The 27,739-nt window shown below is 44.6% G+C and overlaps 1 protein-coding gene across 3 annotated transcripts in view; it reads right to left on the minus strand.

The window, feature by feature from the left end:
* Positions 1 to 16,920, minus strand: part of MAMDC2 (MAM domain containing 2) — a 183,422-nt gene extending 166,502 nt beyond the window's left edge. For 2 of the 3 annotated variants that reach the window (XR_004443432.1, XM_033237121.1), the window contains exons 1-2: positions 16,273 to 16,920; positions 15,813 to 15,926 (exon numbers count right to left, since the gene is read on the minus strand). Coding sequence is in view for 1 of the 3 variants with exons in the window: in XM_033237121.1 (XP_033093012.1) it covers positions 15,813 to 15,926; positions 16,273 to 16,306 (148 nt within the window). In the remaining 2 variants the exon portion in view is untranslated. Of the gene's footprint in view, positions 1 to 15,812; positions 15,927 to 16,059; positions 16,189 to 16,272 lie in introns of those variants that run through there. The other variant, XM_033237122.1, reaches the window with a different exon arrangement.
* Positions 16,921 to 27,739: the final 10,819 nt, after the last annotated feature.

Below are 27,739 nucleotides of genomic sequence, written 5' to 3' on the forward strand. Positions count from 1 at the left end.
TCTTTGCTGCAGGAATTGCTTTCTAGATTTGTCAAAAGAAGAAAATGCTATCCTGTTTCTGGGAAATAAATCTGTTTTCCCAGTGGAACACTCATTCAAACCAGCAGACAAGGACAGTTGGGGGTGCCACAACAGTGGGATGAAAGCATAACGGAAAAATTCATCTATTCTATTCACTGCTTCTGCCTAGATACATCCCTGAGGGAAACACATCACTTATGTAGGAAGTCTCCATGATGCTCAAGCTCATCTGGTATTTCTTTTCATTTAAAAAAGCCTGACAAGGTGCCAGCCTTCATATATTGCTAAGTCTGAATTGCCACAAGGACTAAGATTCATTCATCCATTTGTCAAACATCTTGTGAGTGTCTCTCCAGTGCCAAACACTGTGTTGGGCGCAGGAGAATCTGGTGACACAAGTGAGAGGGATTCTTTGCTTAGAGTTTAACAGGGTTGGTAGACAATAAACACAAAGCTTAGAGTTTAGCAGCGTTGATAGATAATGAACAAATAATTAAATCCACAAGAAAAATATCAGAGAGTCAATGTGCTAGTGAGATAATTACAATCAGGTGACTGTGAGGAAGGTTGAACTTAAGGTCGATCTTAGCTCAGGAGAGAAGCTAACATTTCAACCAAGGCTTGAATGAAGAGACAGAGAATGCTGTGTGAAGGTCTGAAGGAAGAGGGTTCCAGACATGCATAGGAAATGGCACTAGTGCACACCTTTACTTATTTAATTCATTAGTGAATCAAGTGTACTGAGCTCCAGTCAAGGGAGCTCATGAATTGGGTATTTGAGTGTGGCAGTGTAGGCTTCACAAGAACATAGCCTTTGATCTCAGTCTCTTAGCCTCTAATAGATCCTAATACAGTCATCAGCCATTACACTGTCTCTGGAAAATCAATGAAGACATCTATTTTCAAGGATTGAGGCCAAAAAGAACTGAATGTTGTGGCAGAAGCTTTCTGTCTACCTGTACTTTATTGAAACTGTCTTTGAACTGTCGAACGTGGTGTTGGTTTTGTGATAATGGCACTAGGTTGCCTGAATGAGGAAAGAACTTGTTCTAGGCTTGGGAAAGCAAGTCATAAAGAACCAAGAGCCAGCAGGAGGAGGAAAGAGGGGAGGGGTTCATGAAAGATGAGCTTAACAAGGATAATAGAACACAGGCCCTTATTCTCCTATGGCTTCCTAATGCACATGTTCATGTCCCATAGAATGAACTTTGGAAATGTTAACAAACTCTTTAGTTTTTTTTTTTTTTTTTTTTTTTGAGACAGAGTCTTGCTCTGTCACCCAGGCTGGAGTGCAGTGGCCGGATCTCAGCTCACTGCATGCTCTGCCTCCCGGGTTTACGCCATTCTCCTGCCTCAGCCTCCCAGTAGCTGGGACTACAGGCGCCCGCCACCTCGCCCGCTAGTTTTTTGTATTTTTTAGTAGAGACGGGGTTTCACCGTGTTAGCCAGGATGGTCTCGATCTCCTGACCTCGTGATCCACCTGTCTCGGCCTCCCAAAGTGCTGGGATTACAGGCTTGAGCCACCGCGCCCGGCCAACAAACTCTTTAAACCCTAGTTTCTTCATCTGTAAAGAGTACCTTCCTCACTGGGTTGTAAGAATTAAATGAGAGACGCAAGCTCCTGCGCCATGGGTCAAAAGACTACAGGATGGAAAGATAGAAGACTGATCTCACCCCTCTGCCTTTATCCCACGGTTGAAGAATTCTCCCTGTTCTCAGGCTTCTGTGGTGTTTCCCACTTCACATCCCTATCTGAGTTCATATGCCTTTTTGCATAACCCAAGCAGGCAAATATTACATTTTCATTTTTCTTTGTATAAGGATACTTCACTCATTTTCAAAGCAAGCCCATTAAGATGATTAAGAAACATAGTTCTACTGGAATTTGTCCAGAGAATGTAGGGCAGTCGTGGGGATCCTCTGAGTGTGAGGCTCTCATAGGAGTTCTCAAGTTAATCTCATTTGGAACTTGGAACTAAGCAGAAAATTCTTGTTGTTCCAGGGCCCTGTGCCATTTCTAAAGAAAATGATGGATTTCAAATTTTCCCAAGTTAGAATTCATTTCCTCAAATACAAATTCAGTTCTCCCTGTGTATGAGAGAATCTAGGAGAACTAATGTTTTTACATGCTTCTGTTAGTCACTCACATCAGAACTCAAGTAGAAAAGTTTCTTCCCTCAAAGTGCAGCAGAAAAGAAATGAATGTTGCAATTGCTGTATCCCTCACAGAAGGCAGGCAGGAGCCAGGATATCTGTTACAAAATATAGCCATGCTGCCTAGGATCTTGAAGACCTGCAGGCTTCAGTCTGTCTCACCCGTCTCAACCATAAAATGGGGATAAAAATAGGACCCACCCTCACCAGGCCCTTGGGAGGTGATATATTATTAATTAAACTAATAATATAAAACACTGAGAATAATATATACCCAAAAGAAATAAGAAATCACTCCATATGGGTTATCTATTTTTATAACTATTATTATTTCTATCACAAGGATGCTTTGAGACCCCATGTCAAGACAGGATGTAAACAGAGAGGCGACAAAGCAGAATGGTTATGTTCTCAGTCTTTGGACATAAACCTAGGTTAAATTCCAGGCTCCACCAATAACTTGCTCTATGACTTTGGGAATATTAAAAAAATTCTAAATCCCAATTTCTTCATCTGTGAAGAGCATCTTCTTCATTGGGGGATTATAAGAATTAAATGAGATGATGCATATCATGCACTTAGCACAGTGTTTGGTGATAATTGCTCAATAATTGTTCAATAAAATAATTGCCATTATTCATATTCCTATTGAATCTTCAAGTTCCATGCCAACATGCCTACTCAGTGCCCTGTAAATGCTTGCATTTACAAAGAAATTCTTTGGTCTTTGAGCTTATTTTTAGCAACTCCGAAATGAAATCTGAGGATAAAATTTTTAAATGATTATCAAGGTATCCACTTTCAAATATTTAAATAAAACATTCCAGGCATCATCGTTAGCTTCCAGCTGAGGGTACTGGATGGCAAGTCCTTCTGCAACACACCTGGTGGTTTGTGATGGAAACTTAAAGGAGAATGAAACAAAATCTCAGATGGTCTCTCTCCAGGCTTTTTCCTTTGTCAATGTCTCTAGGGAAAAGTCTTTAAATCACTTGAGTCTAAAACCCCGTGCCTTTTGTGCATGACTGTGATACACTGCACATTAGGATGGAAATAATGGCAAATATTATCTATTTTTCCAAGACCAATTCATTTTCTAAGAATTCTTAGACTACTAGGCTAATATTGTGCTCAGCAAGAGATCGCTCATAAACGTGTCCACACTTATTTTATGACAGGAATATGCTTCCAAAAGTACAAATGACTTCCTAATAACCATCTTGACAAATTAAAGGGGTTAATTAAAAATATAAACCATTTTGCACCCTTTTCATCTTCTAGCAGTTTTTATTGTGAGTAGCGGAGTTTGTGGAGAGACAAGAGGCTTGAGGAATATTCTACGGCAACTGGGCTGTCTGCTTTCAGCTGTTACACACATAGGTCACCCTCATCCTCTCTCAAAAGCTGCATAATAGCATACTTGATAGGCAAGAGGGCCACTTGGATCAAACTTGATCATGACAGAAACTAAGACATTGTTGGTAATTATTGATATGTTCTTTAATAGGGGACGGTGTAAAAACCTGAGATTGGTTTCTGACAGCAGAATTTTCTTTTGAATTCAATACTCTTTAAAGCAACAGTCTCCAAACTTTTTGGCACCAGGGACTGGTTTGTGGAAGACAATTTTCCCACAAACCAGGGGGTGGGAGGATGCTTTCAGAATGATTCAAGCACATTACATTTATTGTGCACCTTATTGCTATTATTATTCATTGTAATATATAATGTAATGATTATATAATTCACCATAACGTAGAATCAGTGGGTGCCCTGAGCTTGTTTTCCTGCAACTAGAAAGTTGCATCTAGGGCCAGGCGCAGTGGCTCACGCCTGTAATCCCAGCACTTTGGGAGGCTGATACGGGTGGATCACGAGGTCAGGAGACCAAGACCATCCTGGCTAACATGGTGAAACCCTGTCTCTACTAAAAACACACACACAAAAAAAATTAGCCGGGCGTCATGGCAGGTGCCTGTAGTCCCAGCTACTCAGGAGGCTGAGGCAGGAGAATGGCCTGAACCTGGGAGGCGGAGCTTGCAGTGAGCCAAGATCGCGCCACTACACTCCAGCCTGGGCGAGGGAGCGAACTCCTTCTCAAAAAAAAAAAAAAAAAAAAAAGAAAGAAAGAAAGAAAGAAAGAAAGAAAAAAAAGAAAAGGAAGTTGCATCTAGGGCTGATGGGAGGCAGTGACAGATCACCAGGCATTAGATTCTGATTCTCATAAGGAGCAGCAACCTAGATCCCTTACGTGCGCAATTTACTTAGGGTTCCCATTCCTATGAGAATCTAATGCCTCTGCTGATCTGGTAGGAGGTGGAACTCAGGAGGTAATGCGAGTGATGGGGAGTGGCTGTAAATACAGATGAAGCCTCACTCGCTTGCCCGGTGCTCACCTCCTGCTGTGTGGCTAGGCTCCTGGTATCTGGAACTGATCTGTGGCCTGGGGGTTGGGACCCCTGCTGTAAAGCAAGTACTCTAAGTCCTAGTCCACAAGCCCAAGAGAAAATGAATCACACCTTGTGCCAATACAATGCATCTTCAGATGTGTTATCCCCAATATCACTTATCTTGTATTATACAATATTCAATATAGAACCACGTATAAGTAGTTTAACAATTTTATATTGACAACATAAGTTGACAACAAAGATACTAAAGTTTAACTCACATTTTCCTCATCAGAATTTATGAAAAAGAAAAAAGATTTTTAGAAACAACAGTGGGATTTCAGATGGCTGTTGCCAGTTTTCAGGATTTGTAATGGAAAACCAGAGTTTCTTTCCATAAAGCTTACACTTTAAAGTTGGCTAATATAGGATCAAAACATACTTCAAAAGAAAATTCTCCAACAGTCTACCCTATTATTCACTTTTAATAAAGTCACAGAAATAGAAGAAATCTGTAGACATTTAGAAAACTTGCTGAGTTATAGTTTTGGATTAGACTGTTTTGGTCATAAAGAATTGGTAAACGAAGGAGTCAGCTCCTCACCGAAGCAAAAGCATATTAAAGTCATCCTCTTTATAAGCATAGCCCCAAATAACACTTCAGCTCTCCTTGGCAGTGAGGCAAAAGTTTTTCAAATAAGGAATGGAAATTTCTCTAAGCGTCTAGCAAAGTTATATATCACAGGACTGTATAGAAACATTGCCATTCTGTTAAGAGTAATAGAATGAAGAAGTACCAAAATTCTTGTCTAGAAGGGCAACCAGCTTGCAAAAGCACATTTATTTGTGTACTCTTTCAATTCTTTCACAGTAGGAATAGATGAACTTGAAGTTTAGGAATACTCCTTAAGACTGCCAAAGTATTTTAGGTCAAGCTATAAAATTTCCCTGAAGTTCTCTTCCAAGATTATGCTGAGGACTGAGAGGAGAATCCTTCAAATGGTTCCAAGAGCAAACTCTAATCTGTTATGGAAAAGAAATTAGTAAAAATTACATTTCCCTGTCTCTACTTGATGCCTTACAAAGGCTCACCACTGCCTGGGAGATGCACTAGTTGTAGCTGGGGCCTAGAACTCAGGGAAGGAGTTGTAATGTTGGGACATCATCAACATTGATAATGGGGGCAGAGGTTCCCCACCTTCTGTAGAGAAGCATATGGGTTGCAAGTCTGACTTCCTTGGTGTTGACCTCCGGAAGAACAAAGGCATCATCCAACTCCAAGTGAATTAGGACCACATGAAGTTCAAGCCAGGTGAGTTTGGGTTGATATCCCCACTCTCCCACCTCCAACTGAGTTGCTTTGGGCACATTACCTAATCTGTCTGTGTCTCACACTTTCTCATCTGTAAAATACAGATAATAACCACCTTCAAGATTGTTGTGAAAGTTAAAGATGATGAAAGTAAATCTGCTTGGCAGGTACTATTAAATGCTCCCTATGGATCACAGACCCGGGCTTGCATAGGAAGCTATTGCATGACTATCTCATTAAGTTTCACTGCGCACTTCTCACTGGGAACTACTTCGAAATAGAATATATTATACAGTAATATTCACATAGACCTAAAACATTCTCCTGAAGCTTATAAAAGACATTTTTTTGTGTGTTGTTTTGTTTTTTTAAAGAGACAGGGTCTCGCTAAGTCTACAGGAGTGGTCTTGGCCGAGACGGGCGGATCACGAGGTCAGGAGATCGAGACCATCCTGGCTAATGGTGAAACCCCGTCTCTACTAAAAAATACAAAAAACTAGCCGGGCGAGGTGGCGGGCGCCTGTAGTCCCAGCTACTCGGGAGGCTGAGGCAGGAGAATGGTGGGAACCCGGGAGGCGGAGCTTGCAGTGAGCTGAGACCCGGCCACTGCACTCCAGCCTGGGCGGCAGAGCGAGACTCCGTCTCAAAAAAAAAAAAAAAAAAAAAAAGAGCTGCCCAAACTAGAAATTTCAGAGTCACTCTTCCTCTGACTCATTACTCCTATCCATCATTATCAGTACTCAAGCCCTATCAACTTAATCCCCTTTAAGTTGCTTTATTTACCCCTTGCCTTTCATGCCTAACACCCCTGCCCTTATTCAGGCCCTCATAATCTCTTCCTTAGATCTATGGGTAGCCTCCTAATTAGCCTCCCCATTGGCAATTCTGTCTCCCTCAAATTGAGGGAGCCTCCTCACAGCTACTGAATGAACAGGCAAGTCCAGCAGTGAAGTAACAAATGTCCCGTGATAAAGTCACACAAATGCCTCTTCCAGAAGTACCTTGCCTACACCTTGCATCTCTGTATTACTCTTGCCCAAATGTTGCTCTCTATTCTTCCTGTTGATTCTGAGAGCTAACTGATAACCTTCCAATACCTCCTTCACTCCTTGATCAAATGAAAAGCCTTGACTAGCGCACAATTCCTTTTACTTTCTACCACAATTATGGGTTTTTGTTTCCTCTATTGGCCTAGGGCCACCACCAAGGGCAGGGACCATGACTGTGAACCCTAAGGACCGTGTACTCATGTACTATGTCCTCCAACTACTAACATAGAACCTGATGGATAGTAGACACTTAGATGCTTGTTCACAGTGTGAATAGTCTGCAGTAGCTTTTTCTGTAAAACATATTATTTGTTCATGATGCAATGAAATTATGGTAATGATGCCACTTGTTTTATCATCTTATTCTTAGCCTCAGAATCCCATAAAACACAGGCAAATTTCTCACAAAGTAGAGAAAGCAAATATTCTGGAAGATCTCACTGATTTGCAAACCTGATCCTCTGCTTTCTCCATTTGTCATAACCATATATGAGAACTTCTTTCCAGAGCAGACAAATATCCTTATGTGCTTTTAACCATCAAGGTGGGTACTATGGACATCTCACAACTGAGTGCCTCAGAAACACCCACTCTCCATTGCTAGTTCAAAGTCTGGTCATCCTTTGCCAAAAAATACTTTCCAGACCCAGCAGCGCCACTCTCAAGGTTGCATTGTGATTGTTTGTGATGGCAGAGAGTCAAGGGACTTAGGCAGCTCTGATGGGTAAATAATCCAAAAGCTTTTTGTCCATTGGCAAGTTAGGGATGAAACAGGCCATGTACTGGTGAGACAAGCTGTAATACTGCTTTGCTGTTATATTTGGAAATTACAACATAAGCCTTCAAACTCTTTGAAGTCTCATGGTAGGAAGGATTACTAAACACAACCTCTTTTACTACAGGAAAAAAATGTTAAGGGTTTTTATTTTTTTTCTATCAATCTCAACAATGGCTTTAGAGATTGGTTAAATTCAAAGTGTTTGTTGATGCCACACATTGTCAGGCATTGTAAGGAGGATGTAATTCCTGTTCTCAGAGACATAACAGTCTGATGAGGTGACAGGGTGGAGACTCTTATCAGGAGATGCCAATAAGAAGACTTACACAGTGGAAAGTGAAGAGAGCCATGGGAAGGGAGGGTTTTCATCCAGAAAAGTTATGGCATGTTTTGAGAAACAGCTGGACCTTAAAGCATAGGTGGGACCTAAATAGATGAGCATGAGACGGGAGAATAGAAAAGCAGCATTATACAGGTAAAGAGAACTTTGCAAATAGAACAAGAAGCAAGTGAGTAAAGGGCGTGTTGAATGAACAGCACATTAGAGATTAATGGGAGGGAAGAGGAGAAACATAATTTGGAGCAAACTGTGAAGGGCCCTGAATGCCAAACAAGGCATTTTTTACATTAGCCTGTGGGTAATTGCTAATCATCAAAAGATTCTTAAGATGAGGGCATTTCTTCTTTCTTACATCTGGAGAAGCTGGGGAGTTGAAAGCCATTCCAATACACATTCCTCAACCATGGACACACATCAGAATCACCTGGGGAGTCTGTCAGTGTGTGTTGTTTTTTAACAATGCCAAGTCTGGTCCCATTTATGGACAAAGAAATCAGAATCTCTTGGAGTAAGACCTGGATATAGCTTTAAAAAAATTTTTTTACCTGTTTTAATTTCCAGCCAGGGCTGAGAACCATTGCATAGGTGAAACTATATCTATCTATCTAGATAGGTAAATATACATTAAATAGATAGATATGTAATCAAACACTCCAAGAACCTAGACCTGAATGCATAACTACATTTATATGATTTAGTTAGTTAAGAAAAGCATAAGAAAAATTGAAGGAGAGTGCTGGGATAGTTGTTAGACATGAAAATCAGGGTTGACCAACAAGGACGCCCAAGACAAGTTTAACTACCTTCTAGCTCCACTTATTGGGATACCCATCACCTCTACTAACATAAATGGATTTCACTCAACTTCTTCAAAACCTAATATTGTTTGATAAGAGACATAAGTAAGACTGATGCTGGGGTGATCTACCAAAGAGGTTCTGTTATTTTAAGAACCAAAATTTTTAAATGAATATTGCACTCCAAGATACAAGTTACCAAAACATGGTAATTATAGGCTAAAAGATTTGAAGATGGCAACAAAAGCATAAAGTCCTCTGACAAAAATTATTTTTTTCCTCCCCACATATTAGCTGACTTCTGCAATTATGGGAAGGGAAACATCCTAAAAATTCCCAGGTGTCTTATTAGGGATCAGGCCAGGATTTGGGTAGCCACTTCCCATTCAGCAACTCTAATTTGAGTAGGGAGGAAACCAGATGGGGTGTTGGTCTTCATAAGGAGGAGGCTGCCCAAATACAGCTTACATCCACAGAAGCCAGTAGAGGCAGGGATTAGCAGGCAGACATTACCACCCCAGGTGGGTTAAATCTCAAGTGGAGGGGTCAGGCAAGGGAACTCAAGAACCCAGACTGATTGACAAGAAGGCCAAGGGTTAGGATCTTGTCCAAGAACCTAAGAGAGAGAGATCATAGAAGGCACCAGCGCCATCACTAATGGAGCTGTTTGATGCTGAGGCACTAGCAGGCTGGGATGGGAGAATAATGAAGCAGGAAGCAAAGCATTCTTGGCAACAACCAAGAATTTATGGAGAAAAACGTGTCATCTGCTGGGAGAGACTATATACTAAGTGTGAAACTCAGTGTTATTATTTTATATCCACACCTTGTTCAGCCACACGAAAGTGAGATGAGGCTCCAGTGCTTAAAGTAGAGCCAAGTGATAAGAAAAATAAGGTTCTTTCTCTGGTTGGAATGAAGAGTAGATGGCACAACTATAAGCAAAAGAAAACTACACTCTCCTTAGCTCCCCAAAAGCTCTTTTGCAAAGCTGTCTGAATTAGAAAAACTAATGTTTCTATATAAAGTTTATGATGTTGATAAAAGACACATCAAGTAAGAGTAAGAATAACATCAGGTTACATGTATAAATTACTCACTCTGTGTTAAATGTATTAATGTATATAGTCTTCACAACAATGTCATGTGATAGGTACTTTTACTATCTCAATTTTATACCCAAGGAAACTGAGACATAGAGACGATAAATAACTTTCCCAAGACCACAGAGCTTGAAAGGGCAGAGCCTGGATTCTAATCCAAGTTACCCAGCTCCAGAGCTTATATTAACCACGAGGCTTAAGCTGTTCTTCATGATAAGGAACTACCTTTGAAGGGGCAGAATGAACCAGGAGCACATAGGAAAATGCTTAAGGATATGTTCGTGATCTAATACATTCATTCAACAGGTTCTTTCATTCAACAAATATCTATGGAGCACCTGGTATGTGCCAGGCCCCTTTCTAAAGGCTGAAGATCGCAGACAGGTGGGATCCCTATACATCTGAAAGAGTGAATACATGTTACATGGTATGGCATAAAATGTAGCGTTTGTGGCTTTGGTAGGCTCCAAACACTGCATCTTTGGAATCTGAGTTCTTCCACATGTCTGAAATATAATTAGCTCTCTGATGAAGAGTTTCCAACACAACAAAGTTTCAGAGTTTAGAACGCGAAGTGGAGACAGGGATTTTTCCTCCAACGCTAGAGGAAAAAGAACTGGTGGAGAGCCAAGGAGCTGAGGCCCTGTCCAAGGGCTGCCTGACTTGGTCCGTGTATGAGGAGGCTGCACTGGATGACCTCCAAGGCCCTGCTCTAGGATCTGGGTTCCCAGGAAGCAAGGCAGAAGCAAGGCTGCCCTCAGACACAGCACAGCACAGCCATGCTCAACCTGACAGCAGTCACAGCCAGGGCAGCAGCAGGAAACGGCATGTGATACTGCAAGGGTAACTAGGTCACATTTCTGGGGTCTACCATCTCTCCCAGAGGGTGTTAAGGAACAGCCCCGACTCGTGCAGATTTCCAGCCCCCATACAATGTGAGGATTGTACTTCTGCTTAGAGAGCTCTAAGAACAACCTGCAGACATAACGCAGGACCAAGTAGCCCCACGCAGATGAGCATAACTTGTCCCTGGCCTTATGAACTTTGTGATGTCAGGGTGGGATGCTGAATCAGCCCTCCAAAGTCAGGAAAGGAGCTGTAGTCTGCAGGAGGGAGAAGACTGGCTGTCCTCTCCCAGGAACTTGGGATCCTTGCCAGATTTGTGGCTCCAGCCCCAAGAAATATCAGGCAGGATTCATCACTGTTAATAATAACTGGCACATGACTGAGTGCAGAACTGAAACGCAGATGGCCAAGGAGCCGAGAGTGTCCTTAAAAGAGAAGGGACAAGTTTGGGTGAAGGAAGAGGGAATCAGAGAGACAAACACACATGTATTTACACGTGATTTCGGGACATTCTACCATGCCCCCACACCCCACCTTTGTGATCCCCAACCCTGTAGCCCACCTGCCTGCCTCAAATGCTATCACTCACTCCTGGATACAAAAGCCATCCAACCTTTTTCTATATTAGGCGATTTCTCAAGCCCTGACTCCTACTGTGGAAAAACAATGTAGGTCTTCTCTATAACAAATGCTTTCAATTTCTCTTTTTGTCTCCTCTTCACCTGAGACATTTCTGCAGCTACTTTCTTCTTCCAGGTAGCTGAGTGTTCCAAACTCCTAATTAAGGGGCAACACCTAGACTTGGCTTTCCCCTGCCTCAGCTCCTTAAGAAGCTTCCTCACAGAGTTCAGTTAAAGGTGCTAAGCCACAACGTCCAAAAATGCGAATGAAGCCAAAATCCATTCAATGATTCTTCTGAATTGTGCCTGTTTGGATGCAAGGCCAACTGCATGGTCTCTAAGAATCCTCAGGGCAAAGGGCCTCTGACCCCACAGCTGGCATCAGGAAAATGGAATAAGCAGCCCGGATTTCAGCTGAGGACTACCGCTCAAAGGGGTTCCCAGATCCTCTGAGCTGTGAATAAAGATGATTTTTTTTTATAGGATAACTGAATGGAGAAAGATTTTCACAGGATAAAATGGATCCCTGGCTGGGCGCAGTGGCTCACACCTGTAATCCCAGTACTTTGGGAGGCCGAGGCAGGTGGATCACCTGAGGTCAGGAATTCAAGACCAGCCTGGCCAACATGGTGAAATGCCATCTCTACTAAAAATACAAAAATTAGCCTGGGATGGTGGCACAAGCCTCCTGAGTAGGTGGGACTACAGGTTCATGCCCCAGCTACTCGAGAGGCTGAGGCAGGAGAATCGCTTGAACCTGAGAGGCGAAGTTTGCAGTGACCCGAGGTCACGCCATTGGACTCCAGCCTGGGCAACAGAGTGAGACTCCTTCTCAAAAAAACAAAACAAAAAACAAACAAAACCAGATCACTTCTTTGCTGGATTCAGTTCAAACTTAAGATTTAGAAGTGAGTTCTAATTTGAGTCTGATAATATCACTTCCCTTGACAAGTTAGGGAAAACTAAAATATTCTACAAAAAGAATAGAGGGAGATCAAGAAAACGGGACAACCATTGGCAAAATGAGAAAGTAGACAAAACTGGGTTTCAGTGCCTGATCCCCTGTAATAGTGTACCTGGCGTTCCCTGGGGGAATCTGCCATTGGGATAAATAACCCAAGCCTGATCAAAACTTACCTATTCTGTGCCCAGTGGAGATAAAGCATATTTTAAAGTGGCCATGAAATAGAGACACTGGAACTGTAATCAGGGATATCTAGGGACTTAATACTCCAAATCAAAGACGTGAACCCCAGATACTATTTCAGGCAGCAAAGGAGATATTTAGAGACAAGGTGACTTTTCCAACTACCTCCAGATTTGATTCTCCTGTGATGAAATTCTAATTTGCAGATTTGTGTCCCAACTAACCTCCCTTCTCTGGCCTCTTGCATTGTTCTCTCCACTATAAACTAACCTACTGACCATGGACATATAAGAAGTGCATCAGGCACATATGTTTATTGCAGCACTATTTACAACAGCAAAGACTTGGAACCAACCCAAATGCCCATCAATGATAGACTGGATAAAGAAAATGTAGCACATATACACCATGGAATACTATGCAGCAATACAAAAGAGTGAGTTTATGTCCTTTGCAGGGACATGGATGAAGCTGGAAGCCATCATTCTCACCAAACTAACACAGGAACAGAAAACCAAATACCTCATGTTCTCACTCATAAGTGGGAGTTGAACAGTGAGAACACATGGACACGGGAGGGGAACTTCACACACCAGGGCCTGTCGGGGGTGGGGGGCAAGGGGAGGGAGAACATTAGGACAAATGCCCAAAGCATGTGGGGTTAAAACCTAGATGATGGGTTGATAGGTGGAGCAAATCACCATGTCACATATATAGTGGTGTAACAAACCTGCACGTTCTGTGCATGTATCCCATAACTTAAAGAAAAAAAAAAAAGTTCACCTGGGCAAAAGTCTCTGAAACCCATTACTTTCTATGGTGGAACCAGTACATGAAGGTGAATGGAACCAGTTTCAAAGGGTTTCTGCAGCAAGAAGTGCATTTGCAGAGAAGTTTGTGAACAGCTTGCCAAATTTCAGCCTGGAATAATTTTATTATCTTTAATTTACCAACTTAGAAATGGGCTGATAAGGGAAATTCTTAGTGATGTCTTCTTAGCAGGCAACCATAGCAACTGCCACACACCTACCTCACTGCCCTGGAGCCTGGAGTACACTGTTACATCCAAGTTCTGGCCTTTGAAAAACTAAAGCTGGAACAACTGGAGCCTAACCTGCCTGCTCCACCCTGGAGTGCTCAGAGGAGAATAAATTAACTTCCCCCAGCCAACCCAGTAGTCCCAGTCCTGAACTAGAAAGCAGTAGCTGTTAGAAAGAATGCAGAAAGCAAAGGCACAGTGCCTTCATTATACTATTAAACTGTAATCACCTTTTTCTATAAGTGTCTTCCTGTTTTCCCTGAAGGGGTATGGTTTAACTGCCGTGCTGGGGCAGAGGTGCCAACTCAGCAGAGAGACTTCCTGTGGGTCTGGGAGGCAGTTGTGTTAAGCATGCTGTGGCATGCCCACTGACCAGAGGCAGGCTGTGAGGGGGCCCCCATCCTGACAGAGGGCCAGAGGCAGGGGCTCAGAGACTAAGGGACTAAGAGACTAAGGCTCCTGGCTTAAGGAATGATGTTGATTTCCTTTTCTCAGGGCCAGCACTAGGATGAGGCAAGCCAAGTGCTTAGGGAACAAGACTTAAGGAGCTGTTCACTCTCAGGTCCTGCAAGTAGCTCCTTCACCCTAGTGCCAGCCCTACTCAGAGTCAACAACAGCACAGGTTGTGTGTGTGTGTACAGGTACTGTGGAAGTCAGCAGTTCTCAAAGTGTGGTCCCGAGACCAGCATCATCAGCATCACCTGGGAACTTGTTAGGAATTCTCAGTCCCCCTGAATCAGACACTCGGGGAGTGGGGCCCAGCAATCTGTATCTTACAAGCCCACCAGGTGACTCTGATGCAGCTGAGGCCTGAGAAGCCCTGTGCTGGAGAAGAGTGTTCCCCAAAGCCAGTCTCGTGGCATTTCTAAGGCCATCTCCCACAATGCTTCCATACAGCCAGTCTAGGGAAAGGGTGAGTGGTGAGATCACAGAGACTTTCCTAAAGCCATCAGCAAGATAGGAATCCCTTGAATAATAAATCAGGAATTGCTTTTTCCCAGCCACCCCTAAGTAAACTGTAGTAGTCAAGACTTGGCAACTGTTGGATAAAGATGGAGATTACTACTGAACCAGTTCCTTCCTGTTTCTTCCTAACTAGACACTCAGAGTTAGCCACTCAGTGACACTGTGATGTGAACTAGCCATTTGAATATTCTATGGCTGAGATTCCTTCCTCTGTAAAATGGGTCCAACATCACCTACCTGTGAGGGTCAGAGAAGCTAATGTACGCAGAACCCTGAGTAAAGGACTGGGGCAGCGTAAGCTGTGGTGACAGTTCATACATGTAACCAGGGGTTCTGGACTCCATCCTCCCCCAGGCAGCCAGGTGGGAGGATCTGGGACCTGAGGGCAATTAAGTGGGGAAGGAGGTGAGCTGGTTTCATCCAGGGTACTATGTTTTTTAAAGAAGGCTATTTTCCAATTCAAATAGTCTGTGGGCAGCAGGTTTCACTGGTGGTCACAAAAGAGAGAGAGAGAAAGGAAAGAAGAAAGGACACCCAGTGCCGCCTGCTATTGGGTACTGAGAACCACACTTAAAAAAAAAAAAAAACCTATATAAAGGCAAGAAGACACTTCCGAAGACCCCACATTTCAACTTTGTCCTTGGGACCCAAACAGTATAGAGTAGTAAGACAATGCCCACCAGTGAGACAGGGACCCCAGGCATTTGGCAGTGTACATGGTTTCTTTTGTCCAGGGCAGGATTATAAACAGGAGTGTGAGGATGAAATCATGCAGCAAAAACCACTGTCAGGATTAACGCAGACCTGATGTCTTAGCACTGAGGTCCCATCACAGAATTGTGGAACCTTTTCTGCAAAGCTGAAGGAGAGCTAGTCCCATCCAACTTTTCCCAACTCACAGACATGTCTCCTGAGGACCAGAAAGGTTGCTGGCCTGCAGAGGGCACACAGCTGGTGGGGAACAATCATTAGCTGTGCTCCGTTTCTCCCTTCCATTAAGGAGTGCTGGGGTGAGACCCAAATTTTAAGCTTCTACCCATAGGCCAGGTAAACAAAGGGCTGCCTCCTGCCCGCCCAGTGCCTGCTTCGGCCATCCCTTGCAGCACAGCTGAGGGCCTGAAGGAGGATCCATGACTCACACTTTTCTTGCCGCGGGGAATTAACTCCAAGATAACATTACCAATGTGGGAAAAAAAGCAAGCCATCAAGGAAGAAAGTTCACCTCGCGCTCTCCACCGAGCCCCCTTACCTTCCTCATTTAAAATCCACGGCAGAAAGGCCAACACGGAGTCAAAGCTGCAAGTGCTCTCTTCAAAGGCACAGGACCCAGCGGGCAGGTCGAGGGCACCGGCGAGCTGCAGGGCTGCGGGCACAAAGCGAGTTTCAGTTCGAGCTCCCCCCAGGAGCATTTGCACCAACTCGGGGAGCCCCAGGGGGACTACCTGGTGAAAGTGGGGGAAAGACGAGCGGGCGGGGGCAGGAGAGGGATGCAGTACCTGTCCCCTAGCATCCCCGGGCCCCTCCGCTGAGCGACCCCACGCCCACCCCCACCCCGCGCTTGGCAAGGGGAGGGAGTTAGCGGCTGCGGAGGATCGGGAGGCGCCCTCGGATGGTCCAGCCCAGCACGATGAGCCGGGCCCCCGGGGGCAGCAGGAGCCGGGGCAAGTAGTCAGAGTGTCTCCGGGGTTGTCCCGGGGTCCAGGCCTTACCTTGCAACGCCAGGAGGACGCCCCTTAACAGCATGGTCGCGTTTCAGGGAGGATGACTAGGAAGAGGTGCAAGTTGCCAGCCCCCTGGGACAGGCTGCTCCTAGTGAAAGGGATCGTGGGAGGCGGGGGCGCCGGGGACCCGGGAAGGCAGAAGTCGAGAGGTAAAGCTTGCGCTCTGAGCTGCCCAACTTTGCAGAGCGGCTCCCGGAGCCGAGTGGTTTGCTGGAAGGTGCCCGAATGGAGAGCGCCAGCGCCCCAGCGCTGAGCAGCAGCCTCAGGTCAGACCGCGGCCCAGCTGGTCCTGGGCGACGGTGGGGCTGGACAGGGAGGAGACAACTGCACACTTTGAAAGGCCAGCCGCGACTGGCTGGGAGAGGAGAGGTCGGCCAGCAGTGCCTTCGCTCAGGATTTTAAAGCTTGGGACCAGAGCCCTTGCAGACACTTGGAAGGGGCAGGCCTTCCAGGAGTCCCTCTGCTGGGTTGGGACCCGAGGCGCCCGCCCCGCCCAGCCGCGGTGGGAACTCGCTTATTTCTGGGGACAGCTTCCCTGCATCTGGCATGTCAGTCCCGCAGGGCTGGCCCTAATTTTAACTTCTCCCCAGAATGAAAGAGGGTGGAATTCTCCTAGGACAGCCTGGAGGAAAATTTGGAAATGGTTGGGTGGAATAAGCTTTATATCTAAGGAGTTTCAGCATTTACGGTCCAGCAAAGCTAACCCTGGAATACCACCCCCACTTTTTTGAGCCGGTGGAATGTCTGGCATGCCTGGTGCTCAGCATTCCCTCCGTCCGGTGAAATGGGGGCATTCCTTCTCTCCAAAGAGCCATGATAGATTGATTAGTGGGAGGCTTTAAACTGGGAGGGGGTTGTTGGAGGCAGTTAATTCTGAGGAACCTGTTTGCTTTGGGCACTAAGTGGGTCTCTGACAATATTCTCTTCCTATAAAGAGTGCTTCTTCCTCCCCTCCTCTTCTTCCTCCTCCTCCTCCTTTCTCCCATTTATGATTTTGTGCAGGCAATTTTGTGAGGAGGGCAGTGGTTTTAAAACCCGACTGTATCAGAATCTGCTAAAGGGCCTCACCTTCCGTTTCTGATCCAGTAGCTCTGGAGTGGGTCTGAGAGGCTGCACGTCCCTAATAAGTTTCCAGAGGCTGCTGCTGCTGCAGCTGGTTTGGGACAATACTTTCAGGACCACTGGCCTAACAAACCCCTGTTGAGCCATCATTTCAACCTGCTCCCATGCCTTCCCCTGGCTTCCAGACCGCTGGGTTTCCTGTCTTTCACTGGCCGCTTCTTCTCAGCCTCTTTGCTGTTACCTCTGTAACCCCTTAACACGGGAGTGCCTCCAAGTTACTCCCTATCACTCCTGTTTCTTTCACTATCCAGCCCCTCAATGCTTTCTTCCAGTCTCATAGTTTTAGATACCAGTGATAACCTGATAACTCCCACATTTATATGTCTAACCCAGACTGCTCACTAATGCCAGACTCTTCGATCTCATTGCCACCTCAACATTTCCAATTGGATGCTTCAGAGCTATTTCATACTTAACGGGTCCCAACATGAAGGCTGCATATTTCTTCCCAAACCCGTCCTTCCCCGGCGTCTTCCCTATCTGAGTTAAAAGAACTATTTTCTTCCAGTTGCTCAGGAGAGAAAACTTGGAGGCATCTCCAGCTCATCTGTTCCTGTCAGACATTGCCAAGTTCTATCAGTTCAGGATTCGAAACACAGCAGATGCTGACCATGCTCCGCGCCCGTGGTGGTGATGGCTTGGTTGGTCCAAGATACCCTCACCATCAGCCTGGGACACTGAAGTGGCCTCCTGACCATGGTCTCCCTTCATTTTCTACCCTGCTCACCCTACTCTATTCTGAACACACTAGTCAGGGTTATCCTTTTAATACAGAAATTGGGCCATGCCACTCTTTAGCTCAAGGCCCAACAAGTTCCCAAGTCATTTAGTAAAGTCCAAAGTCTTCATGATGACCAACCAGGCCCTATAAGACCTGCTCCACCCTCTTGTTTTCTTTTCTTGCTTTCCTTCTCTTTTTCTTTTTTTGAGACAGAGTCTCACTCTGTCACCAGGCTGGAGTGCAGTGACGCGATCTCCGCTCACCGTTCACTGCAACGTCCATCTCCCAGGTTCAAGCAATTCTCCTGCCTCAGCTTCCCAAGTAGCTGGGATTACAGGTGCATGCCACCATGCCCAGCTAATTTTTGTATTTTTAGTAGAAACGGGGTTTCACCATGTTGGCCAGGATGGTTTCAATCTCTTGACCTCCACCCGCCTTGGCTTCCCAAAGTGCTGGGATTACAGGCGTGAGCCACTGCACCCAGCCCCACCCTCTTATTTCTCTGACTTCAACCACCCTGCTTATTCCTCTCTAGCCACACGGACCTCTTGGCTTGTCCTCAAACACAGTCCAGCTATCCTTTCAGAATTTCACACTGGCTGTTCCTTCTGCTCAAAATGCTCTTCCACAAAGAGCCACAGAACTCACTGCCTAATGAGGTCTTCACTCAGATGTTACTTTCAGTATCAGAAAATTTAGTAACCTTCTCCCTAATAAGCAAAATATGTCTGGAATCCTTTTTTAAAGGTAGGAGCAAATTTTCATGTGTTTTCTGTAAACAATGATTCAAATGGTCTAAATTTTTTTCATTAGTGTGCGCCTCAGGTAGTAGCTACTGATAACATTTATTGTGTTTGCCATTATAAATGTTTTATGTAGATAATCTCACTTAAGCTTCACAAAATCTCTATAGGATAAATATGTTTATTATCCCCATTTAATAGATGGGGAAGCTGAGGTGCAGAGTTCAGTGACTGTGGACAGTAAAGACAACACGCAAACCCAGATCTGCTTCATTCCAAAAGCCTATTTTCTCAACCAGTACAGGAGCCCCTCTCACTTGGGTCTTATATTCTTTTTTTGACTTCTTGATCACAGATGGTGTTAAATATCTGATGCATTTCATCACATTACTTAACTAAAAATTCAAAGACAGTTATACATCCAGTTGAAACCTCAAAACAGTATTTTCAACGAAACAAGTTTTCAGCAACAATCAAACTGGTGCTCCTTTTTCCAGATACTTATGGAGTATTTCAAAGTTTTAGAATTGCCTTCGATTCATGTCATATGTTCTAAGTCATAGGAAAATACAAAACCTCAAAACCCTAAAGAGATCCCCTCAAAATTTAAAATATGATTTACAACCTTAAGGTGACATTGTGTATTGCCACCTAAGGGAACAGAATCACTATACTTAAATACAAACTCAGAGTAAGTTTTCTATTTTGCATATAATTGTTTGATCCCAAGAATATACAATCCTTAGACATTGGCACAAGTTAGAATGTCTGGGAAGCAGACTCTGATTTGGAGTTTAATGTGCAAGGTATTTAATCAGGAGTACCTTGGGATCAGTGTCATGGAAGGGAGGGAGAGAAGCAGGAATGGGTGGAGGGAGAATTAAAGTTGCAATGCAAATCCCACAAAGCTTATATCAACCCCCCAGGGAACTATGGAGTTAAAATGGCCCATCCAACTTGTCTCATGTTAGGCTGAAATGAAAGGGCATTTGTAGTGCTGTCTTCATCTGTCACTGGATGTGGCCTACCTTGGGACAGAAGTGATCTCCAGTGAGGCAGCTCTCTGCACTGGGGAGGATCAGAAGTTGAAGGCGGATGACAATACTCCCAGCTGCTGGGACTAAAAGTCCTTTCTTGAAGGAGGATCTTGACAGCACAACCACGCCTACCACAGACATTTTGCAGAGAAAGAAAATGATACTGTATGTGGCCTAAGTCAGGATGCAGGGGAAAGGACTGAGGAGGGAATCCAGGGAATCTAGAAATTACGTCAACCTACTTCCTTTGGTCACTAATCATAGCACCCACATGGTACCCACCTGGTACCCTCTTATTACTTGGGAAAACATGATCAGGCCCCAAGGAACCCAGAACTCTGTTATTCCAAGATTTAGCTTAAGCAACCGATCAAATAACGCATGTCAAGTTCTGGCTTACAGAAAGCACTCAGTACTTAGGTGTTGTAATAGGTTGAATGGTGGCTCAAAAGATACATCTGTATCCCAGAACCTGCAAATGTGACTTCATTTGGAAAAAGGGACTATGCAAATTTGATTAAGTTAGGGATCTTGGAATGAAATCATCCTGCATTACCAGGTGGGCCCTAAATCAATGACAAGTGTCCTTATAAGAGACAGAAGAAAAGGCACAGACACATGTAGGAGGTGGTCATGTAAAGATGGAGTTGGAGATTGGAGTGATGCAGCCCCAAGCCAAAGAATGACAACAAATTCTCCCCTAGAGCCCCAGAAGACTGTACTCTGCAGACACCTTGATTTGGGGCTCTGGCCTCTGAAACTGAGAGAGAAAAGCTTTCTGTTCTTTTAAGCCACCCAGTTTGTGGTAATTTGTTCTGGCAACTGTAGAAAACTAATATAGAATGCAGTAAGTAAACACATGCCAGGCACCTAACATGCATTATCTCATTTAATCCATGCAATATCCCTAAGAGGTGAATATCATTATTGTCCCCCTTTTATAGACTAGGAAAAAGGAACAGAGGGGGTCAATTAACCTGCTCAAAGTCACACATCCAGCCAGCATGCAGCAAGGATTTGATCCCAGATGCCTACCCCTCCTGATTATCCACTACGTTACCCCTAAATGCTTCCTCCTTACACAGGCCTGTCTCTCCTAATGAGGGCTGCCTACACCACACACAGGCACCACGCCATGCTTTCTCCATGGGTTCCTGCATGATGCTCACCTCTCGCAGAGCCTGCCCATCCTCTCTGCTCTTTGCCAATCTGCTCCTGCCTCCCTCCAGGTACCTTTCACCAGGGACTTTGCTCCTTGTTGTACCAGTTCTAGCCTGGAGATCACCAAGTTCTTGCTTCTAACTTTCTGGGTCAAGCTGAGGAAGATGAAGCATTGCTGCTCCTCTCTATCCAGGGTCTTCCCACATAGCCAGGTGAGGCATTGGAGGGAGTGAGCAAACCTGTAGGAAGAAAGCAAGAAAGCCAGCATTTATGGTTGCACCTTTGCCTGCACTACAGAGGTTAGGCCAATCTCAGAGGCTGTCTTTACTGCCCATTTTCCCTTCTGTTTGCTCTCTCTCCTTGTTATTCTCACACAGTGTCATGCCATGATAAGCTCAGCAAATATTTCCTGAGCACCTACTGTGAGCCAGGCACTATGCTAGGGGCTGGAAATTCAGGGGTCAAGAAGACACATCCTCTGCTGCTGAGACAGGAGACTGACCCATGGCACAATAATTTCAATAAAATATGTGGATGAGATAGAATAAAGGCTGCAAATATAAAAAGTCTAGAGGTCAAGGAAGTCACATAAATGAATGGAGTGATCTGGTAACAGGGAAGAAATAGGGAGGGATGGAGACTGTGGTTAACTGGGGTAAGTAAGCCCAACTAAAGGGTATTACAGAAACTATCTCTACCCCATCTGCTCATGTTTCAAAAGAAGCCCTATATTCAGATATGTCTATAACAGCTCCCGAGTTTCAGACGCCAGCAAGAAATTAAAACAATATACTCAAATCCCTGTGGGGTAGAACAAAACCTGTTGGGAGGTTAAATTCAATTCTTGAGCTGAAGTTTGCAGCATTATGATAGAACCATGGAGACAGAGAGTAGGGTGCCTCACTGCTCACTCCTCCAGAGGAGGTAGCCAGGCACACAGGAGCAGTCCCATTCTACAGTAGAGAAAATGGAGGCAAAAAAGTCTAGGTGACTTTTAACCAAGGCTGTATGTCTCTAAGTGTCAGGGATGGGATGAGAAGCCATTAATTAGCTCACCTCCTAGTTGGCCAGTATTTGGAAACACGGAAAGGACTTCGTATATTCTAGGTCTTGCACAGATGTAAGGTAATTAATAATACAATTGGTAACATATTTTGTAGTTATTATACCTTGTTGCGTTCTCATTTATCTCATATATGTAATCTGTTTTTCTTCATACCTGGGTCTCCTTTAATCTATGCCAAGCCATTGTCTCTGGATTTTTGTCTTTGTGTGTTTTTGCCTGCCTCTCCCTCTCCCTCTCCCTCTCCCTCTCCCTCTCCCTCTCCTCTCCCTCTCCCTCTCCCTCTCCCTCTCCCTCTCCCCTCCCTCTCCCTCTCCCCTCCCCTCTCCTCTCCCTCTCCCTCTCCTCCCTCTCCCTCTCCCTCTCCCTCCCCTCTCCCTCTCCCTCTCCCTCTCCCTCTCCCTCTCCCTCTCCCTCTCCCTCTCCCTCTCCTCTCCTCTCCCTCTCCTCTCCTCTCCCTCTCCCCTCCCTCTCCCTCTCCCTCTCCCTCTCCCTCTCCCTCTCCTCTCCCTCTCCCTCTCCCTCTCCCTCTCCCTCTCTCTCTCTCTCTCCTCTCTCTCTCTCTCTCTCTCTCTCTCTCTCTCTGTCTGATGTACTTTGTATGGGCTCACCTCTATCTCTGTCACTCTACACTCAGTATTTTTAAAAACATCTTTTTTTTTTTTTTTTGAGACGGAGTCTCGCTCTGTTGCCCAGGCTGGAGTGCAGTGGCCGGATCTCGGCTCACTGCAAGCTCTGCCTCCCGGGTTTACGCCATTCTCCTGCCTCAGCCTCCCGAGTAGCTGGGACTACAGGCGCCGGCCACCTCGCCGGACTAGTTTTTTGTATTTTTTAGAAGAGGCGGGGTTTCACTGTGTTAGCCAGGATGGTCTCGATCTCCTGACCTCGTGATCCACCCGTCTCGGCCTCCCAAAGTGCTGGGATTACAGGCTTGAGCCACCACGCCCGGCCCAAAACTGAACATTGGCTGTTTTGGAGATGCAGGGGAATGAATAAAAAAATCTTTGACCTGTTTATTGGAATTACATTAAATGTGTATATTGATTTATAAATATTGATATATTTACCTTGGCCCATTGATATAAACTTTTGTGTTTTCCAGTAAACTTTTAAACATATCTTGTGAATTTTACAAACTTTATTCTAATTTTATTCAGAAGAAAAGACCAAATATGCACTCCGACAGTCAGTGGTCTGTGTTGCTTCCATGTCATCTCTCTCTGCATACACCCAACAGGCCCCCACTCATTACACACAATCAGGCTAAAACGAGCTGGTAAAATCATTCCAGGCTCTGGGCTTGTCCTGCCAGTGACCTCCATAGTTGTATTCCAGCAGGACATATCTGAAGGCTTTGCCCCGAGGCCAGCGATGGTCCTTGGTTACTGTCCAGTCCTGTTGGCCTCTTACTCCCAAAGAGCAGTCATGTGCCTGCTACGAATTTGAATCATCTCCCATGATGCACCAAGACCCAAGGGGTAGTCAGTCCTTACAAATCTCCTTTTACTACAAAATATATAGCCCATTGTTCAAATTGCCACATTCAAATAACTGAACCCGTAAAGTAGGTACATCTTCTAGAGTGAGCATTTTAAAGGAAATAGATACTTCAATGGATGCTTTCTCTCTACCATTAATCTTTTCTTCATCAGATTACTCCGGATCCTATCTGGGAGTCAGACATCCTTCATTACAGCTTGAATACAACCTTCCAATTATTTTTAATTGAGGTTTTCTGGGCTGACCAGTCACAGTGATAACACTACCACGTTTTGTTGAGTGTCTGTAATGTGCCAGGTGGTTCCATGATCAATTCATGGAGGAAGAAACTAGGTTCAGAGACTTGATGTGACTTGCTCAAAAGTACAGGGCTGGGGTGGGAGCCAGCTCCAGCTCCTACCAAAGCCCTTACAACCTTGATGCCATCCACCCAACACGGGAAAGTTTGAGCAGAAATTTCAAATGTCCAGTTCCCAGGTCCCTGGCCTCCTACCTCTACCCACAGGCAGTGCTGAGGCCAGGAAGACCAGGGGCTTGGAGAGGGGCATCAAACAGATTCACCCACAGCCCTCAAAAGGAACAATCCCTCTGATAGTAGTGCCAGTGATCTTGGTCTTCTGGCCTCCCAAACAGTGAGACAATAACATTTTTTGTTGTTTAAGCCATCTGGTTTGTGGTACTTAGTTACTACGAACTAATATATTTCTATTCATTTCTCAAGACCCAGTTCAAATGGTCCCTCTCCTATGTTGTTGGTGTGTCTGTGCTGCAGCATGTATGATGCTCTGTCCTAGGCTGTGCAGGCTGCTATAACAAAGTGTACACTGGGTGGCTTATCAACAGCCAAGATGTATTTCTCAGTTCTGGTGGCTGGGTGTTGGGTAAGGGCCTGCTTCTTCACAGATAACGATTTCCTCACTGTATCCTCACATGCCAGAAGAGGCAAGTATCTCTCTTGGGCCTCTTCTAAGGGTGCTAAATCCTATTTATGATGGCTCTGCTCCCAAGACCTAATCACCTCCCAAAGGCCCCCACTTCTAATGCCATTGTTTTGCGGGTGAGGATTCCAGCATATGAATTTGGGGCAGAGATAAACATTCATGCCACAGAACGCTGTATGACAATGACTTTGTCTGTGTCTCTGTGTTCTGCGATAGAGGCTGAGTTTCAAGGGTAGAAAGCAGAGCAAGTGTGTTTTATCTTTGTATCTGCTCCTGTGCTATCTCTATACATGGCTAACTGTAGTCACTCAAAAGATGTTTGTTGAAAGAAAGGCTAAGGAAGAGCATATCCTCACTACTCCACACGGCCCAAGAACCAGCCTAAGCTGCAGTCCTATAAGTAGAAGGAAAAGAACTACATTTAAATTACCCAGGGGAATATGTATAAAAATGAAATCACAGATGTGTTCTTGGAGCACAAAGCCAATCTGAAGAGGAGCAACAGACTGAACAGGGAGTAAAAGCAGGCTTGCGGGGGTCAGGGCAGCACATGTGGCAAACCGGAGAAAGGCAGACTCTCAAAAGTCCACTTTCATGAGAGGCAGATGAGGCCACAGAGAGAGAACTTAACCTCTGGAAGGAAGTGCCAGGCCTTGGATGTTGGAGGGAAATAAGACTATGAAACAGCTTGGATCCTGCCACATGAGTCTGTTCCAGCCCAGCTCCATGGTTTCCTATCTGAGTCCAGGAGTAAGGCCAGGCTGTTAGGAAAGCCAGAAAAATCTGTTTCCCTAAATCTCTAAAAAAAACACTGGACCACAAATGGTTCTATGACCTGCATGAATAAGGATTGTGACAGTATTAACAAGAGGTGAGCAGCAGTGCCATGCCCCGCTTTGCTACCAACAACCATGCCTTTGGCATTTCAGGGTTCATTGCAGTGAGAATGGGCAGTATCGTGGCTGTGCCAGAGGTGCAGGCTGGTTTGTGTGCACACATGTTCACCCCTAGGACATCCCCCCAGATCCCAGGAGCTAACACTCTGTGTTGTCTATCAGGGTTAAGAGTGAAGCAGAGCACACCGGAATTTGACATATTCTAGCTAACAGTGGCTCCAGAGACTAGGGAGGCCCATGAGCAACTTAGGCTAAACCCAGGTGGTGTGCTTTCTCCTTTATAAGTTTCGTTTGAGTGCTTTGGCATGGAAACAGGAAAAATAAAGCTTTCTGTAGCCAAAAGCATTTCCAAGAACAGCAATGAAACCCCTGCTTAGCTTCTGATTCATAATCTCTGACATTATTCATCTGTTAGAGTGAGGATCCATACACTGTGATCTGATTGACATGAACACAGATGGGGTGATATTCACAATAAAGGCCTCGGCACCGAGAGACAGAACGGACACCAACTGGGAGGATGACAGATAGTGAATGTCAGCTCTGAACAGGTGTGTGGGGTGTGTGCATGGTGTGCAAAGACACATTAGCATTGAGAAGCTGAGTCACAGGGTTACTGCTAAATCCGGAGGCCTGAAATTCAAAGATGTCAAATGACACTAATTCTTTCCAATTTTCCCAGTACCCAAGGCCCAAACAATTGGTGATAATGAAGAAACTCTACTACCAGACATTGCAAGATGCCTCAATGACCTAATCCAGCAAATCACAGCTCCAGCTGTCCATGAGCACCATCTACCATCTGAGGAACTGTTTCTTTTTAATACAAAGCTTGGCACTCATCAGATAATAATTTCTGGGATAGAAGCAAAGGATTGGTATTTGCTTAAGTCTCTTGAAGGTGATTCTACTGAGCTGGGATTAAGAACACGCTGCCTTAATCCTTTCATCATCAGCAAAATTAAATATTATTAACAGAAGGAAAAAAAGCTGTTTAAAGAGAGTGAGAAAGTCTTATACCAAGAGTGCGAGCATTGAGACCACGGCCACTGGAGCAAGACCACCTGGGTTCAACTTGTAGCTCTGCCACTTACTATCTATGAACCTAGGCCACATTATTTGGTCTCTCTGTGCCTCAGTTTCCTCATCTGTAAGAAGGAAATCGTAACAATGCCTACCTTACATGGCGATCATGAGTACTATTTGAGTTTATATTGTTAGAGTGCTCAAAAGAGTATCTGGCATGCCAAGTACTATATAAATATTTATTATTAATTTTCTAACAACTCAAGTTTTTCACAGGTCCAGGCTTGTAGCTGAAATTGATGACATAGTCTATCCATCAAAATAGCCTTTTAAAAATAGTGTCCTGCCTCTTAGGGTGGGAGGCACAGAAGCTAGAAATGAAAATTGGACAATTAGTAGCATTGATGTTCTATCGGAAGAAGAAACATTCATTCATTCATTCATTCATTTGGAGACAGAGTCTTGCTCTATGATCTAGGCTGGAGTGCAGTGGTGCAATCTTGGCTCACTGCAACCTCCACTTTCCTGGTTCAAGCAATTCTTGTGCCTCAGCCCCCCGAGTAGCTGGAATTACAGGCACACGCCACCATGCCCAGCTAATTTTTGTATTTTTAGTAGAGACAGGGTTTCACCATGTTGGCCAGGCTGGTCTCAAACTCCTGGCCTCAAGTGATCTGCCTACCTTGGCCTCCCAATATGCTGGGATTACAGGCATGAGCCACCACACCCATCCAGAAGAAACATTTAACCTACGGAATGTATACTATTATAAATACCAACAACTAGGACACTAAAATAGTAATGGGAAAATAATTTTAGGATTAAAATAGAAATCTTCATTTGGTAATATTTGAGGTGGAGCAAACAAAATGGAACGGTATCTATGAAGAGGCATCTTACAAGATTATATTTCTAGAGGCTAAAGGAAATTATCTTCGGCTCTGGTTATAGCCTGAGGGGCAAATCTGTCTGTATCTAATAAAAGTGTCTTCTGAAAAAAGAAACAGCGAACTTTAAAATGGAGCATCTTGTTTTGTGAACAGCTGGAAGTGCCTTCAACTCCTCCCCAAATTGAAAAGATTACTTTTATATTATCCATTTTCCAATTTCATGTACACATTTTAAAAACTCTTTTGGGATGTAGAAGGTTTATTTATTCAGTCACCCATAGCAAGTTCAAATGAGACTTCTGGCTATTTAAAAAGCCACTGCACTCAGAATTTCTCCCCTGGTGGTGGGGGATGG

This window comes from Trachypithecus francoisi, unplaced genomic scaffold (assembly GCF_009764315.1).
Source record: "Trachypithecus francoisi isolate TF-2019V2 unplaced genomic scaffold, Tfra_2.0 Lachesis_group16, whole genome shotgun sequence".
NCBI classification, from domain to species: domain Eukaryota; kingdom Metazoa; phylum Chordata; class Mammalia; order Primates; family Cercopithecidae; genus Trachypithecus; species Trachypithecus francoisi.